The following is a 19,252-nucleotide window of genomic DNA, read 5'->3' as shown; positions in this document are numbered from 1 at the left end:
GAAAGAAATGAGAATAAACTCAAAAATCAATATTTATATCAAGCAATAACCAAAATGACACAAAAAAGAGAAAACTATCAAAGATAGATAGGGATGGCAACTGGGCTCTCCCGTCCCGTCCCGTCCCGACCCGCTGCGGGTTTCTCTTCTGGCAGTACACGGCAGGACCGTCCCGCGCGGGACGCGGTCCTGAAACTGGCTACCCAATCTCCTACCGCAAAATGTGTAAGCCTTCGCGGGCTATCCCGCGGGATGTCACAGAAAACACCATACTAGCTGCTTCAAGCTACTTTTGCTTCTACGAGACATCACAGAAAACACAAAAACACCATGAGAGTCAACCATAAGACTTGTCAAGCTAAGACAAACAGAACACAAGTCGTCCATAACATCAACCCAATACCTCTATTCTCTTATCTATATAAATGCTTCAATGCAACCAAAGTGATCATCAGTCACTGGTATTAAGATTGTGGCTTCTATATCAACAAAAAGTGAATGTATGGTCCTCAAGATTATGGTCGTGTATAAAAGCTAAAAGAGACAGAGTACCAACTAGCACTTTGGCAGTCAGATGTAAACCACTCTAATGCCTCTGCGTAATATACTAATATTGATGTGCTTAAGCGACTTGGATATAAAATTGTATACTCTTACACATTTCTTTTATACACGACCAACACCATTACGATTATATGTAGTTTAGAAAAGCAACATTCACTTTGTTGATAACAAAAAGAAAAGCAATTGGACTTTCATATTGTCTTAACCATAGTGGATGTAGTCGTGACCTAAGTGGATGTAGGGCTTTTTAAAATTTGATCCCCATTTTTAATTAAATTTTATAAAATTAGGAAACTTAAAAATTAAAAATTTAGACGTGATCGTTTTCTAAGCAGATAAGCCAATAACAATTTAACATTCTCAAACAATAGTTCAAACAACATTCTCAAACATTCGCATTAACATGAATACATGATCGAGTTCAAACAACATTCTCAAAGAACAGTTCAAACAATATTCTCAAACATTCCCGAGTCCTAACTCCTAAGTCAGTTCAAACAACATTCTCAAACAACAATTCAAACAACAGATCAAACAACATCCTCTACCTAAACCGTGACTCATATCTAAACAATGAGTTCCCCTATCTAAACCGTGATCCTAGCAATGCTTACTACTTATCCGTAAGAAGCACTAACCCGAGGTCCTTTGGCTGTTATATCGAGACATCACTCCATATGCCAAGTATGCGTCCACAATATCTTCAAGAGTTCCCGCTTTGTTCCCCATCAAACTGAAGAAACAACAAAAACGTCTTTGGTGAGCTACTTAGTTACTTAGCTAGCTAAACGAGTAATGATATCACTACCTTTTTACGTGGCTCGGTGAAGAAGAGAAGCTACGGCTCGACGCAGAGGAGTAGCTCCGGTGGTGGCTCAGTGAAGAAGACAAGCTCTGGTGGTGGCTCCGTGAAGCAGAGAACCTCCGGTGGTGGCTCGGTGAAGAAGAGAAGCTACGGTTGTGGCTCGGTGAAGAAGAGAATCTATGGCTCTACGCAGAGGAGTAGCTCCGGTGGTGGCTCAGTGAAGAAGACAAGCTCTGGTGGTGGCTCCGTGAAGCAGAGAACCTCCGGTGGTGGCTCGGTGAAGAAGAGAAGCTACGGTTGTAGCTCGGTGAAGAAGAGAAGCTACGGCTCGACGCAGAGGAGTAGCTCCGGTGGTGGCTCAGTGAAGAAGAGAAGCTCCGGTGGTGGCTCCGTGAAGCAGAGAACCTCCGGTGGTGGCTCCGTGAAGAAGAGAAGCTATGGTGGTGGCTCGTTGAAGAAGATAAGCTACGGTGGTGGCTCGATGCAGAGGAGTAGATTCGGTGGTGCCTCAGTGAAGAAGAGAAGATCCGGTGGTAGCTCGGTGATAATCTATGGCATGCAGTGGTAGATCAATGAAGAAGAGAAGCCCTGGTGATGGAACGAGGAAGATGAACAGCTCCGGTGATGGAACGACGAGGAAGAGAAGCTCCTCTGCTGCAGCTCGAACGCGATTCGGTCACCAGAAGCACTGACGCCGCCTCGCCGATCGGACATCGAACGGCCTTCGCCGGAGCTCCAGTTCGTCACACCATCATCGACGAAGCTCCATCGCTTTTCACTCTCTCTATCTTGTTTTGATTCAGGTGAGGAAGTCGAAGAAGCGTCTAGATGCGGTCCCAATGAGCTTTCCCGCGGGTGATATGGGCCGTCCCGCAATAAACCAGGCACCGCGCAAGCCCACACCCAAAAGGCCCGCTAATTTGCGGGTTATGATTATCTCGGCCCAAACCCGCCCCAGACCAAGCCCGTACAAGCCAGGCCCGCGGTCCAATACTTAAGTTGACATCTCTATAGATATATAGGATTGGTACGTGAACGTAAACTTCTCATAACCATAATTAAATTTTGAATTACTAAATCATGATATAAAACCGAGCTAACATAGTTTCATTGTAACCAAATAGTAGGCATGAGATTCTTCAGCCTAAACGTTAAGTTTTTATGCGATAAATAATTTTTTGACCTAAAATATTTTTAAAAATAAGTTCAGTTCATTAGTAAACAAATTATGTAATTAACAAAAAAAAATTAAAAAAATTGTTTAAGAGTTAAATATATTAATTCGATCGATAACATAAAATTTTTTTCATACAATATTTCTTAAATAATTTTCATATAAATTTACCATGCGCAAGATGCAGGTCTTATCCTAGTAAAGAGTAAATGATATAACTACTTGTATATTCAACTAACAGTTTATGGTTCCCTACACACTTGTGCATTTTTGTCTTCTGGAAAATTTTGGTCATACTGTGAGAGGAATTGATTAAGATAAATATTTGGAATTTGAACCCATATATATGTTAGTAAATCTACGCAAATTTGGAATCGAGAATCACTGCAAATTAATGTAAGTATAATGAGAACTTGAAATAGAAATTAATACAAGCTTAAAAGGTATAAAAACACTTTCCTGGATATTAATATATGTGTTTTCAAATCCACAGAGCACAACGAATTCTAGAAAAGCGGAAGAATCTACCAGTTTCCTGCAAGATAAGAGAATAAACAATATGAAAACATGAGAAGCCACAACACAAAAGATGTATAGCACATAGAGATTGATGATCTCAGATGAACTTTGGGATTAAGAATCGTTAAACAATGATGCAAGATGAAAGAGCAAGTCCATAGGTGAAAGCAAATAGAACTACAATATATGGAGTTTTTAGAAAACGGGAGTGAGGTCTTGTTTTTCTACAACAACATCACACAAATTTTGAGCAATTCTAAGAACAGAGAGATCGGAGATCAAACCTGGCTTCAAAGAGTGCCATATGTTGAAGTAAGCTTGAAGAAAGCTTGAGCGTCAAGCAATCCTAATCCTAAGTAGATTATGATCTTTAAGAGATAAGGATCAATATGTATTTAGGAGTTATCTATTTACAAGTGTTTCCTTTTAGGATTAGGATATCTAAAAGTCTTATATAAACACAATGTCATGAGATGATATGTGTGAGAGTTGTGTGATTGAAAGCTTGTGGTTTTGAGTGAGTTTCCACAAGGGATTAATAAGAAGAGTTAGTTCTTATTTAAGCTTATCGAGTTCTTATACAAATTCTTGCGCCACATTGTGGTATCAGAGCTTGAGGTTACGATAGGATGAGTGATCTTACCGTGGCGACAACGTCAATGACGAAGAGAGAAGGAGGATCTTCCTCAATCAAGTGTCCGATACTAACTGCGACAAATTACACCGTGTGGACTATGAAGATGAGAATCCTACTTAGGGTGCACAAGGTTTGGGATGTCATAGAAACAGAAATAGAAGATGATACTAAAAACGATATGGCAATGGCATTACTATTTCAGTCAATACCCGAAACCCTCATCTTACAAGTAGGAGAGCTAAACACGGCTAAAAAGATATGGGAAGCGATAAAGACAAGGTATGTAGGTGCAGAACGAGTAAAGGAGGCTCGCTTGCAGACACTAATGGCGGATTTTGATCGTCTCAAGATGAAAGATACAGAGACCATAGACGACTTTGTTGGAAAACTGGCTGAGATATCATCTAAATCTGCTGCATTGGGAGAAGAAATCGAAGAACCTAAATTAGTGAAGAAGTTTTTGAAGTGTCTTCCCCGGAAAAAGTATATTCACATAGTGGCTGCATTAGAACAAGTCTTGGATCTCAAGACAACTGGCTTTGAGGACATAGTAGGACGCCTTAAAGCGTATGAAGAGCGAGTTACAGACGAAGAAGAAGTTCAAGAAGATCAGGGAAAGTTGATGTATGCAAACTCGGATTCACAGTCAAATCGTGAAGTCACTGAACCACAGACAAACCGTTACAGTGAAAACAGATGGAGAGGTCGTGGAGGAAGATATCAAAACAGAGGACGAGGTCGTGGAAGATACACTCCACGTGATGCATCACGAGTCACCTGTTATCGCTGTGATAAAATTGGTCACTATGTGACTGACTGTCCCGAGCTAAAGCTGAAGTTCCAGGAGGCAGTAGAAAACGAGAAAGATGATACCCAAGAGGCTGACGAACTTATGCTTCATGAGATAGTTTACCTAAACGAAGAGAAGGTGGTCCCAAGCAAATACGAAGTTGAGAATGACGAAGATAATATCTGGTATTTAGACAACGGAGCCAGCAATCACATGAGTGGAGATAAGAGATACTTTTCGAATATTGATGAATCCATTACCGGAAAAGTCAGGTTTGGGGACGATTCTCGCATTGAGATCAAAGGAAAAGGATCCATTGAGTTCTTGGACAAGAACGGAGAGCCAAGAAAAATTGTTGATGTCTACTTTATTCCAGATCTAAAGAGCAATATCATCTCACTAGGGCAGGCCACAGAGTCGGGGTGTGACATAAGGATGAAAGATGAACATCTTATTATGCATGATCGTGATGGAAGATTGATCGCTAAAGCTCTTAGATCAAAGAACCGTCTATACAAGGTTCGAATGAAGATAAAGGAGGCAATGAGCATGCTTACAACTACAGTCAGTGACTCCATAAGGTGGCATTCAAGATTGGGACACATAAACTTCGAGACAATGCGATCAATGGTACAACGAGGGCTAGTCATTGGTGTTCCACCAGTTAATATAGAGAAGAACGTCTGCGGCTCTTGCTTGCTTGGAAAGCAAGCAAGACAATCTTTTCCTCAGGCAAGTACTTATAGAGCAAAAAAGGTACTTGAACTTATACATGCTGACTTGTGCGGTCCTATAACACCTTCTACGAGTGCTGGAAACAAATATATCTTTGTGATGATTGATGATCATTCTAGATATATGTGGACTGTATTACTCAAAGCAAAGGATGAAGCGTTTGGGAAGTTTAAAATCTTTAAAAATCGAGTAGAGCAGGAGACAAAGATGAGGATACAGACCCTAAGAACAGACAGAGGAGGAGAGTTTGTCTCAAAAGATTTTAATGAGTTATGCGAGAACATGGGCATTAAAAGACATCTTACAGCACCATACAGTCCACAACAGAATGGGGTTGTCGAGAGACGTAACAGAACGTTGTTAGAGATGACGAGAAGTTGTTTGAAGGCTATGTCAGTACCAAACTATTTATGGGGAGAAGGAATCAGACACTCTACGTATCTACTGAATCGTGTAGCAACAAGAGTATTGAAGGATGTCACACCTTATGAAGCTTTGCGGGGAAGGAAACCAAATATAGCTCATCTAAGAACGTTTGGATGCATCTGTTACGCCAAAATAGACTCCAAGTTCTTGAAGAAACTTGATGACAGATCGAGAGTACTAGTGCACCTTGGGACAGAACCAGGGTCAAAGGCGTATAGGTTGCTTGATCCTAACACTCAGAGAATAGTGGTCAGTAGAGATGTCGTGTTTGATGAAGCAAAAGGATGGAACTGGAAGCAAGACACCTCAGAAAGTAACCACGTCGGAAATTTCAGCATCACGCTAGGAACTTTCGGCAATCACGGTATTTATACCAATGAAAACAGAGAAACAGAGCAGTATAAAAACAGAGAAACAGAGCAAAGTAAAATCGAGATGGGAGCTGGGAATGAAAACACAGCCAGTGAAGGAAAAGATACGAGCAGTGAAGAAGAACAAGAAAATGACGATCCATTAATGTTAAGACGATCGGAGAGATTTCGATCAAAACCAAAGTACTTGGATGATTATGTTCTGTTTTCTGAATATGAAGGAGAAAGACTACTGTTGAGTTTGAATGATGAGCCGAGAAGTTTTCAAGAAGCTAGAGAGTTTAGAGAATGGATTCAGGCATGTGAAGATGAAATACGATCCATCACAAAGCTTGAGTGCTGGAGTCTCGTTGAGTTGCCACAGGGAGTAAAGCCAATAGGTCTAAAATGGATCTTCAAGCTAAAACGCAATGCAGATGGAAGTATTAATAAATACAAAGCTCGACTGGTCGCTAAGGGATATGTGCAACAACATGGAATAGATTATGAAGAAGTGTTTGCACCAGTGGCAAGAATCGAAACCATACGTCTGTTGATTGGTCTTGCTGCATCCCATGGATGGGAGATTCATCATCTCGATGTTAAAACAGCGTTCCTGCACGGAGAACTAAAGGAAACGGTATATGTCAGTCAACCTGAAGGCTTTGAAGTAAAAGGAAGTGAGAAGAGAGTATATAAGCTAAGAAAGGCTCTCTATGGTCTTAAGCAGGCACCACGGGCCTGGAACTAGAAACTAAACAATATTTTGATGAGTCTACGATTTGAAAAGTGCCACAAGGAGCCATCTGTGTATCGAAGATCAGTGGATGGAGATCTTCTAGTCGTTGCTGTGTATGTGGATGATTTGTTCGTTACCGGCATGAATCAGAAGATGATCGAAGATTTTAAAATAGAGATGGCAATGAAGTTTGAGATGAGTGACCTAGGGAGACTTACTTACTACCTTGGCATTGAGGTGAATCAACGTGCCGAAGGTATCTCACTATGTCAGAACCGATATGCTCTCAAGATACTAGAAGAAGCCGGGATGCTTGCCTGCAATGCAGTTCAGACGCCTATGGAGATGGGACTGAAGTTAGCAAAGTTTGAACAAGAGAAAAGTATTGATGCAACCGGCTACAGAAAGATCATTGGGTGTTTTTGCTACTTACTTCATACCAGGCCAGACTTGTCATACTGTATAGGAGTTCTTAGTAGGTACATGGCTAATCCTAAAGACTCTCACGGAGTGGCATTGAAGCAATGCTTACGGTATCTAAGAGGAACTGCTACACTTGGATTATGTTTTGAACGATCAAGGTCTGAGACGATAAGATTGATTGGCTACAGCGACAGTAGTTATAATACAGATCCTGATGATGGAAGAAGTGTAACAGGGCACATATTTTATCTTGGAAGAAGTCCTATCACATGGTGTTCTCAAAAACAAGACACTGTGGCTTTATCTTCTTGTGAAGCAGAGTTTATGGCCGCAACAGAGGCAGCAAGACAAGCGATCTGGTTACAAGATCTTCTTGGAGAGATCACAGGAGCCGTGTGCAATAAGACTGTCATACGAATAGACAACCGTTCAGCAATTGCACTCTCTAAAAATCCAGTGTTTCATGGGCGCAGTAAACACATACATTCAAGATATCATTTCATCAGAGAGTGTGTTGAAAGAGAGTTGCTAGAGGTCGAACATGTACCCGGGAGTGAGCAAAAAGCAGACATTTTAACAAAGGCTTTGGGAAGAATCAAATACAGGGAGATGAGAGACTTAATAGGAGTTCAAGACTTAGAAGACATGGAGTTCAAGCTTAAGGAAGAGAATGTTGAAGTAAGCTTGAAGAAAGCTTGAGCGTCAAGCAATCCTAATCCTAAGTAGATTATGATCTTTAAGAGATAAGGATCAATATGTATTTAGGAGTTATCTATTTACAAGTGTTTCCTTTTAGGATTAGGATATCTAAAAGTCTTATATAAACACAATGTCATGAGATGATATGTGTGAGAGTTGTGTGATTGAAAGCTTGTGGTTTTGAGTGAGTTTCCACAAGGGATTAATAAGAAGAGTTAGTTCTTATTTAAGCTTATCGAGTTCTTATACAAATTCTTGCGCCACACCATAGATATCATCAGTCTTCTTCGAAAAATGTCCTTCAGCGTCTCCCATCATCCCCACTCCCACTCAGATACACCTATTTACCAAAATGAGAATCACCCCTTTGATTCAAAGTTCACCTCTTTAGCCGACATTTCCTATGCCATATGATATTATTAAGATTTTTGTGATAGTACACAATAGTTTAGATGGTAGTTTACATATTAAAAAGGATGTAATATAGGTTATGATAGGGATAGTCTCAGAAAGATTTGGTTAATTAAGAATCTTTTTTGGCATATTCGCAAGATTTATTTTCATATTGTTTTTAAAAGCATATGTTATAAATAAGACAATGGCATGACTCTGTAAATATTTGCAAAACAGAAGGAGATCTGAAAAAAAAAAGCCCTTTAGTTTTAATAGTATTGATTAGGGATTGAATCAATTTATTGTATTCTGAATAATAGAAAGTAACCCCTTTGGTTTCCATGGAGCAGTCAATCTAAGCTGGTGAAGAAGTCTTTACCAACCCTCATGTGATCAATCTTCAGAAGTTAATGCTTCGTGACGATCTCCAAACTCTTGCCAACACTACCTTAGAGCTCCCAGGTATATTATTTAATTTGTGACCTTCTTTCCTTTAGGTTTTCGAATCGTTAAGATAGATTTCAACTTGCAGATGTAGTTGGCCAAATATGTCATCCAGGGCTCTGACCTAAACAGGAATGCAGCATCGACCCGAGTTATGGTCTGCATCCTAATTGACCTGTAAGCAACCAACTGCCAAATTATGTTTCGCATACTACTTTTCACTACGTGCTAATAACTATGTTGTTATTTATCATACATCAGAACCCTGATTTTGTACAAATCTTTGTGGGACGAGGCTGCCTCAACTTTCCGAGGTCTTTTGAGTTCAGGGGATTAATCCCGGTCACTACGGTCAATACAAAAATATTTGGAGGTTTATGAATTTAATTTTATTATTAAAATCTTTCTAATGGTTATGATTATCGTCGTTCCACGTATGTCTATTTGAACCTGTCTAATTGTAATCTTATTATTAAAACCTGTTTCAGGGACCCTCTATCTAAACTCCACACCAGCTACCAAATTCTATTGACACCAACCTTCTGAAGTGAAAGAGTTCACGACCAAGTAAGTATTCATAATGTTTTATTCTACTGTGAGAACCGAAATTCGCACTGTCGATTTCCGTTTAAATAAGGAAACTAGGAAAACCCTAATTTTCCAGAGGACCCGGATATCTGCTAATTACCACACGTCAAGCAATCAGAACACGAGAATAACAACGATAAAGTATAAGAAATCGAAAAAGAGAGTAAAGTAGATCTTATTCCGAATTTGCGTATGAGCGTTTACAACAAGGTATAAGCCTGGGCTCGAGAGCTGTCGGCGAGATTCCTAGTTCTAGCAACCCTAAGACGGCTAAACCTAATTGAGTCGCAGTTCGAAATAACAAAAACGGAAAATTGCTAAATTGCTCTAAGTGCTAAGTTTGCTCTGAAAAGTTATCCCCCATGCTTCTCGCCTATGACTCCTTATATACTAGCTCCAAGGTCGGTTTACGCTTTTACTCTTCTGCCCTTAAGCCGTCATAGCATAAAAATGGAGATATTCCATTTTTCCCGATCTTCACAATTATCTTCAAAAATTCCGTATTTATCCGCGGAAACTTGACATTTATCCTTTCTTGTGGACCAAGCGTAAACCGTGCTGTGGTTTACGGGCTTTTGGTTAAGAAATCGTAGGATGGACCTCGAGTCGTGTTTTAGGTCCCTTTGGGCCGTCTTCCGACTCGACACGTTTACTACGAGTTCTTTCGAACTTTCTGCGGTTTCTAATCCGCAAAGTTTGATCGATGATTTAGAATAGCGGAAAACATGGACTGAGCTTGCTACGGTCTTCGGGAGATAGCATTTGAAGGTTTGACGAGAATGCATGGACTGGTGTCTGTCGACGTTCGGAAGGGTTCAATCGCTACACAGCGACCGAACTTTGGCTCGAGCCCGGTTGCTACGTAGCGACCAAGCGGGACGAGCGCTCGGTCGCTACGTAGCAACCGGGCTCGAGCCAAAGTTTGGTCGCTACGTAGCGACCGAGCGGGACGAGCGCTTGGTCGCTACGTAGCGACCGAGTAGGTCGGACGTTCGGTCGCTATGTAGCGGCCGATATCGACCCAGACTTGGTTGCTACGTAGCGACCGGACGGCGTGTATGCGTGGTAATTACGCAACGACCGAGCTTGGTTTGTTTGGTTTGAATCTTCAAGGATACTTCTTCGTAAAAACTTCGTATTGGTTATATTTTACGAAAGTTGTATCCTTCTTTTTACTATCTCTTTCGGAAATACGATCTCCGAGGATTTTCGGGTGGTAATTCCGTCGTAACCGTTTTTGACCCCAACAGTTAGCCCCCAGCCCGTTAGGATCATGCATCGTAGGATCCTAGCGTGCGGTTAGACATGTTTGGCAAGTTAGGTGTGATGGATGGAATTAATATCCGAAAGTCTGAGCTTGAATAGTAAATCCTCAAGCCTATAAGAAGGGAGGTAACTTGTTTCACAATTTTTTCACTTTCTTGTCTTTCTCTAAGATTTTTTTTAAGGAAAAATTTCTTTCTTTCTCTCCACCCTTTTCCTCTATTTTCTCAAGAGAAGTGTAAAGATGTCGAGCAAGAAAAAGGTTGCGAAAAAAGGGTCTTCGTCCGCGAGTGCTTATAAAGAGCTCATTGTTCCGAAGATGGTGTTCGTGCCTCACTCGGTATATCCCGCCGAGAACGAGGCATGGTGGGTTGCTCATTATGGTTCGATGACTCCTCCCAAAGAGAAGTCGTTCCCGGTTCTGATCCATCGTGGGGTCGAGAAAGAGGATCCGAGCAGGAGTACCGACGAGTTTCTCGCGATCATGCGATCGTTCTACCATATCCCGGATGCCGTGGAGTTCCGAATTCCCTATCCTGGAGAGTGTGCTAACAGCCCCCCAGAGGGTTACTTCACTTGCTACGAGGCGTTCGTAGTGCGTTGTCGCTTATGGTTCCCGATCCCAGAAATTCTCGTCCGAGTATTGGACCGTTTTGAGGTTACGATAAGCCAGTTGACTCCCCTCGCCATTCAGCATTTTATTGGGATCCTGATCCTGAGCTATGAGCATGGCCTTTCCCTTTCCGTCAATCATTTTGAAGCGCTTCTGAGGCTTCAACTCGTCAAAGATACGGACAAGCATAGGCTGGTCCCTCGGAAGTTTATGTCAGTGGTTAAGAAATTCATTTCGAACTTCAACTCGTGGAAGAAGTTTTTCTTCTTTGTTCGTTTAGACGCTGCGTCTGTCGAAGAGAGTTGCATTCCACTGTTCCGGAAGTTACCGAACGATCGTCCTTTCATCAATCCTCTTGCTCTGTTTCCTGAGGACATTATTGAGGTGAGGGTTCTTCTTAGGAATGGTCCCTTCTTTTGGACTTCCTTTACACCGAAGAGGGTTCGGAGGGCTCTGAGGTTCGAGCACCCTGGTCCTGCCTCGGTTGCGGACACGGGAAGCGACTCTGAACCTGATGACCAGCGTCCCGCTGTAGCCCCAACAGCCGTGCCGGAGTCGAGCTCTTGGAAGGGAAAAGATATCGACCTTGGCGACATAGAATTTTTGATGGATGACTCTATGCTTCCAGGATGGGATCCGAACCTAGCTTATGGCGATGGGAGTGGCTCGAGCGAGGCCCCTATCCCGGACTTTGATGATTTCTTTGTCGGTCTGCCACCGGGTTTTGATGCTCCTCCGCCTGCGAAAGAGTCAGCGAGGCCGAAGGTCGTCGCAGAAGGGTCCCGAATCATCAACGGAGTACGATTTTTTCGAAAATATTCGTGATTGCCTAGGTTTTTCCTTTTCTGCTTACAATGCGTTAATTGATTTCGCAGGGCCTTAACTTGCTTGGCTCGGCCATTGAAGTGAGTCATAGGGAGGCTATGCTCTATCGCTTCAAAGCGGAGAAAGCGGAACGAGATCTCGCTCGCGTGCAAGGTGAGATTTTGGAGCGAGAAGCACAACTTACTCGTGATCATGCGCAGGCTGTCCGTAAGGCGGAAAGGAAAGGCAAAAGAGAAATCGTCGAGGTGATGAAGACTCGTGCCTCTCAATTCCAGATTGAGTATGGGAACCTCAAGAATGCCTTTACCTCGGTCGGCGATTTCCGTGAATGCCGCAGTTCGGTCGAAAGTCTTTGGAGGACGCGAGCCGACGACTACGTGTTCAAGGAGGAAATAAGCTTGATGAAGAGTGGGATGAATGAACGTGTCCATGCTGAGGCGCTCATCCCTTCGATCGACGAGCGGATTTAAGGGTTCTGGGATTCCATCCCGGTTTCTCCTGATACCGAGGATGTTTCGACCGGGTTTCCCGACGGCGGCGAGGAAGTGGATCGTCCCGCGAATGCGTTCGGTGCTTCGTTGTCCGGGGACTTTGACTTTGGATTATGAGCGGTGGAATAGTGAAAGAAAGATGTTCGTCTTTCTGTTTTATGTTTGTGGCCGAGTGTGGCCGGGAGATTTGTATGGGCCTGTTTTTGACCGTTTTTATTGCTTATCGGGACTGGCCGTTGGTGGCTTCGAATCCCCTTACCGCTTTACGCGGTTATTTATATGATGAATGTTTTGTTTTTTCGAATTTTCCTGAGTAGGTCCGTAGTAAATATGAGTTGTCGTCTCATATTTAATTCCGATAAGATGTCCAATCTGTTGGTTCGTTCGTGATTTTCGTAAGAATTACCTATCTTTACGATTTTCGAGAACGTTGAGATACGAACGGAGAAACATGGTTTACAATCTCGTATCTTTTAGATATCATGCCTTGAGATGTTTGAGACCAGAGCGTTGGGTTTAGGGCAAGACCTAGGTTTACTTTCGGTTAAGATTTGTGCGGTGACTAGCCGGCTATCGTTTTTCCTGTTGCGATTTCTTCCTAACTCGCACCGGTTTAAAGTCCGCGATAGGTTCTCGGCTTATATGACTTGTATGGTACGAATCGAGCATCTTCTCAGAGTCAACTGGAAGTGCTGAACCAAAATTTCGGATTTTTGTTGTAGCGCGCTTTTGTCCTTGTGCTGGACGTTTTGAAGATCAAAAGAGTGATCGAATTGCGTTTGTTTAATACGGCTGGCGTGTTCGTCGGGGCCAATCGACGAACGGGGTGTAAGGTTTTTGGTGGTCGCGTTCGGACAATTTGTTAGTTTTATCCTCGAATTTTAACTTTTGCGACGTCTCGCAGTTATTTTGGGGATTATACGTGTATCTTTGAATGTTTGAAAGATGGTGATTTTTACGATTTTTGGGCCGGATGAGGCCGTAGACAAGAGTCTTAATGTTTCCAGGCGTGTCCTTAATGTTTCTTTTGTGTTTTACTGAAGCGTAAACGTTTTCGATAAAAAGGACAACGTATATTGTAAATGTTTTTGAAGTTTCTAAAAACTCGATTACAATAATGGCGATTTTTCTAAGTGGGAGTATACGAGTATACGCACCCACTCCCCCCCCCCTTTTTAGAGAGGGGGATAGCTGAACTCGTCTTTTGACGAACTGCCTACGTACCCCTTTCGAGGATCAAGCCATCTCGTAGTTCTGTTTCATGCCGCGAATGTTCTTACTCGGCGGTAGACGTCGCGATGTCCGCCGTGGCCATGTCGATCGTGGCTGGGTCAACGCTATTTTCCGGATGTTCCGGTTGAGTTGTAGCGTGGGCTTTGGATTTGTGTCGAGCTTCGACGTTCGATGCGTTTGCGTCGGTAGACGATTTTAACTCATCTTTTCCCGGGGCGCTTTTGGCTGAACATCGGTCTATCTTCATGCGCTTGCCGTTTACAGCTGCAGAAGTCACGATTTGCCTTAACTTGTGCTCTGCGAGGAAGCATAGCCGCGACTGTTTTTGGCATCCCCAGATGGCTGCGACTCCGCTTAGGGTTGGGAATTTGAGACCCAGGTGGTAAGTTGACGGAACTGCCTACATGGCGTTGAGCCATGGGGTTCCTATGATCACGTTGTAGATAGCAGGATGATCGACTACCGCAAACTCGACGATTTTCGTGATCTCCTTGGCCATGATTGGCAATTGGATCGATCCAAGAGTCATCGATACTTCGCCTGAAAACCAGTGAGTGGTTTCGGCGTCGGAATTACTTCTCCGAGTTTGATGCTCATCCGCTTGAGAGTGTCGCGGAAAATTACGTTGACTGTGCTTCCCGTGTCGACGAGTACCCTTCCGACTTCTAAATCTCGTATGACGAGATCTATGACGAGCAGGTCGCAGCGAGCTTGGTCGATACCGCCATCTTCTTCCTTTGTGAAGGTGATCGAGCAATTTTGGCCATCTCGAGGAGGAGACCATGTAGGCCAATTTGCACTCGCCTCTGCCTTCCATTGGTAAGCCTTGATGGCCGACACAGTATCGCCGCAGTATTGTGATCCTCCGATGATCACATTGACTCTGCGACGATTGTTATCGTTTCCCTTGTCGTCTGGCCTCCTACCACGTTTATCCCCAAGCTGGTTTTGTTGAGGGGATTTTTCAGCGGGAGAATTTCTATTCGTCTTTGGAGGGCGATCATAATCGAGGATGAGATCCGTGACGCTAGTTACTTCCGAGAGCTCTCCAGCGAGCAGCTTCGCGGCCAGTCTTGCTCCCAAAACATTGCAGTTGGTCGTGGAGTGTCCTCGGGATTGGTGGAACTCGCAGAAGGTGTTTTCGTCATACCCTTGATTGCGAGTCCATGTGTTGCCCGTGGTCCGGCCTTGATCCGAATTGATCGCATAGTTATGCGCCCCTTGGAAATCTTCCCCCTCGTGATGGACGTACTTGTCGTTACGAGAATTCTTCTTTTTCCCTTTCGGATCCACGTCTTTCGAGGATAGCCTTACCGCCTTATGTTTTTGCGATAAGACTTTAGTTTCTTCCTCGACTATGATATAGTCCGTTGCTTATCCCGCTGACTCTGGACATTATTAGCTTGAACCGACTGATAAACTCGCGGAGGGGTTCGTCTTCCCTCTGGGAGAGACTCCAGAGATCAACATCGGAAGTTTCTCTGTCTATGAATACAGAGTATTGTTTGAGAAATTCCGATGCGAGCTGTCGGAAACTCCAGATGGTGTTGCGACGAAGGCGCGCGAACCATTCGAGCGCTGCTCCTTCAAGATTTTCGACGAACAGGCGGCAATAGCCGGTATCCTTTTCGCCGTCCTTCAGTCTTGCTCTTCCCATCGCGATGTGGAATGCCTGAAGGTGCGCTTTTGGATCGGCCGTACCATCGTACTTTGGTATTTTGATTTTTCCCGGATCGGACATCCTCATGTCCGAAATGCGACTGGTAAAGGGGGTCTTTCGAGCTCCTTCCAGCAGTCGATCGATCTCGGGGGCAGCACTAGTAGCATGATGGATTTGAGATTTTACAGCTCTTACTTCTGCCGCAGTCTTGGTGATGCAGTCGCAAAGATCGCGGATATCCGATGTCTCGTCAGTGGATTTCCGAGCTTGTCGGCGTTTACTGCGAGTGAGCTCGGTTTGCTTTTCAGCCAGCTCCTCTTGTTCGTTCCAATAGGCGACTTCCTCTTCTTCCGTCATTGGTTTTTCGAACGGGGAGCCTTCCCGAGCGGATCGGCTTCTGGTCCTTCTTGGATGTCTGTCGACGTCCTCGTCGGTGTCGTTGGAGACATCACTAGGATCCAGGTCAATGTGTTCGGCTTCGTTATCCTTCGAGTCCTTTGCAGGGGGCGGAAGACTTTCAGGGTTCCCCTTCTCGATGGGAGATTTCTCGCTAGGGTTTTGACCGGAAGGTCGTTCCCGCGCGACTCATGATCTGTCGAGTGGGGTAGCGAAGTAGAGCCTCTTTCCGTGGATTTTGGTGGTTCCGCGGGGAAGGATTGCTTGGGTCCTTACCGTTAAGGTTTCAACCTGTTTGGTCAAGGTATTCACGAGCTTATCCTGTTCTTCCGACCTTTTCTTTTAAGTGGCGAACATCTTTTTAAACTCCTCGAGCGTCGCGGCGTTGGCTTGTGCGTTGGCCGCGGATACGTCCGCTACTGGAGTGTGGAGATCGGTGCCGCTGCCTCCGTTAAGAGGAGTTTGCACGTTATCCGCGTCGTTAGTTGACATGTCTGATTGAGAGTGATATGGCTTTTGCGGGTTAGATTGATCCGTACCCCCCACTCTTTCTAGCGCCAAACTGTGGGAACCGAAATTCGCACTGTCGATTTCCGTTTAAATAAGGAAACTAGGAAAACCCTAATTTCCTAGAGGATCCGGATATCTGCTAATTACCACACGTCAAGCAATCAGAACACGAGAATAACAACGATAAAGTATAAGAAATCGAAAAAGAGAGCAAAGAAGATCTTATTCTGAATTTGCGTATGAGCGTTTATAACAAGGTATAAGCCTGGGCTCGAGAGCTGTCGGCGAGATTCCTAGTTCTAGCAAACCTAAGACGGCTAAACCTAATTGAGTCGCAGCTCGAAATAACAAAAACGGAAAATTGCTAAATTTCTCTAAGTGCTAAGTTTGCTCTGAAAAGTTCTCCCCCATGCTTCTCGCCTTGGACTCCTTATATACTAGCTCCAAGGTCGGTTTACGCTTTTACGCTTCTGCCCTTAAACCGTCATAGCATAAAAATGGAGATATTCCATTTTTCCCGATTTTCACAATTATCTTCAAAACTTCCGTATTTATTCGCGGAAACTTAACATTTATCCTTCCTTGTGGACCAAGCGTAAACCGTGCTGTGGTTTACGGGCTTTTGGTTAAAAAATCGTAGGATGGACCTCGAGTCGTGTTTTAGGTCCCTTTGGGCCGTCTTCCGACTCGACACGTTTACTACGAGTTCTTTAGAACTTTCCGCGGTTTCTAATCTGTGAAGTTTGATCGATGATTTAGAATAGCGGAAAACATGGACTGAGCTTCCTACGGCCTTCGGGAGATAGCATTTGAAGGTTTGACGAGAATGCATGGACTGGTGTCTGTCGACGTTCGGAATCGCTACACAACGACCGAACTTTGGCTCGAGCCCAGTTGCTACGTAGCGACCGAGCTTTGGCTCGAACTCGGTCGCTACGTAGTGACCGAGCTTTGGCTCGAGCTCGGTCGCTACGTAGCGACCGAGTAGGTCGGACGTTCGGTCGCTATGTAGCGGCCGATATCGGCCTGGACTTGGTTGCTACGTAGCGACCGGACAGCGTGTATGCGCGGTAATTACGCAACGACCGAGCTTGGTTTGTTTGGTTTGAATCTTCAAGGATACTTCTTCATAAAAACTTCGTATTGGTTATATTTTACGAAAGTTGTATCCTTCTTTTTACTATCTCTTTCGGAAATACGATCTCCGAGGATTTTCGGGTGGTAATTCCGTCGTAACCGTTTTTGACCCCAACATCTACAACTAAGTTGTCTGATTATCTTATGCAACCAAAAATGGTCCATGCAGGTTGGGAGTTACATCATCTGAGGTTTTCCATTCTGTTGATACCATGGAAGGGATTAGGAAAAAAAATTGTGTCAATTGGAGATCTAAACACATTTATCTCCAACTCCAATGAGAGGTATAAGGCGATCTTTGATAATATAGTGTTTGTTATTCTTAACTTGAAAATAGCATGGAAAAATAGCAAGTTCATTTCTGTTTTTAGATACATGAAGCGGATTTCCTATGTAAAGCTACAATTGTTGGAGTCCTCTGACAAAATGGACGTTCATTTGTCTCATGCACCGGCTGCAACAGGAAGTTGGAGAAATATGGGACTTCCCTCCAGTGAAAAATGTGATTCTCCCCACGTTACTGGTGTTATCAGTAACATCATGTGCCATTAACAAAAGTAAGTGTTTACTCAAATGTTCCATAAAAATTGTTCACCTCGCTTTTAAGGTTCCGTGTTGAGCTTTTTGTAGATGACGGTAAAGACAGTGCTACCTTTACAGTGTTCAACAACGAGATGACTAAGCTCACCAAAAAAATTGATGTCCTTGCTCTTGATGTGGTAATTTTTTTAAACAACACTCTGTTTTCAATGCATTTTAATATGCAATGCAATTGCTACTGTAAACACGTAAAATACCAGCATACTGCAGAAAGCAAGTGGTGATGAGGATGAGCTACCAAGCTAACTTGAAGAGCTAGCTGGCAAAGAGTTTGTGTCCAGATACGTGTCACTCCTTACAATTTCACCCCCAATCACCGTACATTCATCGTCTCAACTATCTCTGAAGATCTGAATTTTGGCACTCAGGAGGAAGTGAGGTTATTTCAGCTTCCACATGTATGTTCTTTGGGTTTCAATCTACTCAGTCTAATTTTGTGTGGATTTCTGAAAATTATGTAGTTAATACTCCCTCCGTTTCATATTAAGTGTCACAATAGAGAATTTTTTTCGTTACAAAATAAGTGTCGTTTTCGATTTTTAATGCAAAATTTATTAATTTTATTATGCAACTTGTATTTTTATTGGTTGAAACATGGTTAGATGTATAGGTATTTTATATAGAAAATATGCAAAATTAATTGTTTCCTTAATCTGTATGCAGAAAGCTAAAGTGACACTTATAATGAAACAGAGGAAGTAGAAGATATTGATGAGTACGGTGGTGGTGAATATATCTTTCCCTGGATCCAGTGAGTTCATCTTTCAATAAGTTGTTGATAAGTATGAGATTTTCGGTTCAGTACGATCCAGAAGAGTGTAGCTTTAAGACCTTGCTTGATGTCTTCTGGAAGCGTCATGATCTGACCACGTTGAATCGCCAGTTGATTGATTTATCCTAAAAGATCTCGACTTTCAATAAGCCCACATGTTGATTTAGTTCTAGATTCATACTCAGACAATAAGCTATGTTGTTGTTTTGCTGTTTGGTCTTTATTAGATTTTGAGATCGAGTCTGGTGTTGTTGTTGTTACGGTCCTTTTGTGTGTCTGAGTTAACTTCTTTTTTTCTATTAATACAGGAAGGCAATTATGCTTGCTCTTCTTTTAAACCTTTAAGCATATACAAACTTCACCACAACATAACTTATGCTGCAACTCACTATGATATGTGCACTCATTGAAGGCACCTTTTCTATCTACAGAGAAACTGTTTGAACAGAGTCTGGTCGGGTCGAAA

General features: G+C 43.1%; 1 protein-coding gene across 1 annotated transcript; it reads left to right on the top strand.

Moving 5' to 3' along the window:
• Window positions 1–93: 93 nt before the first annotated feature.
• Window positions 94–1,937, top strand: LOC108868983 (keratin, type I cytoskeletal 9). Its single transcript, XM_018652874.2, has 2 exons — window positions 94–225; window positions 1,395–1,937. Exons 1-2 carry the CDS (start codon window positions 94–96, stop codon window positions 1,935–1,937), a joined length of 675 nt encoding a protein of 224 aa, XP_018508390.2.
• The last annotated feature ends 17,315 nt before the right edge of the window (window positions 1,938–19,252 follow it).

The sequence above is a fragment of the Brassica rapa genome, chromosome A07 (assembly GCF_000309985.2).
Source record: "Brassica rapa cultivar Chiifu-401-42 chromosome A07, CAAS_Brap_v3.01, whole genome shotgun sequence".
Classification (NCBI taxonomy): domain Eukaryota; kingdom Viridiplantae; phylum Streptophyta; class Magnoliopsida; order Brassicales; family Brassicaceae; genus Brassica; species Brassica rapa.
This window is presented reverse-complemented; position numbering and strand designations above follow the sequence as displayed.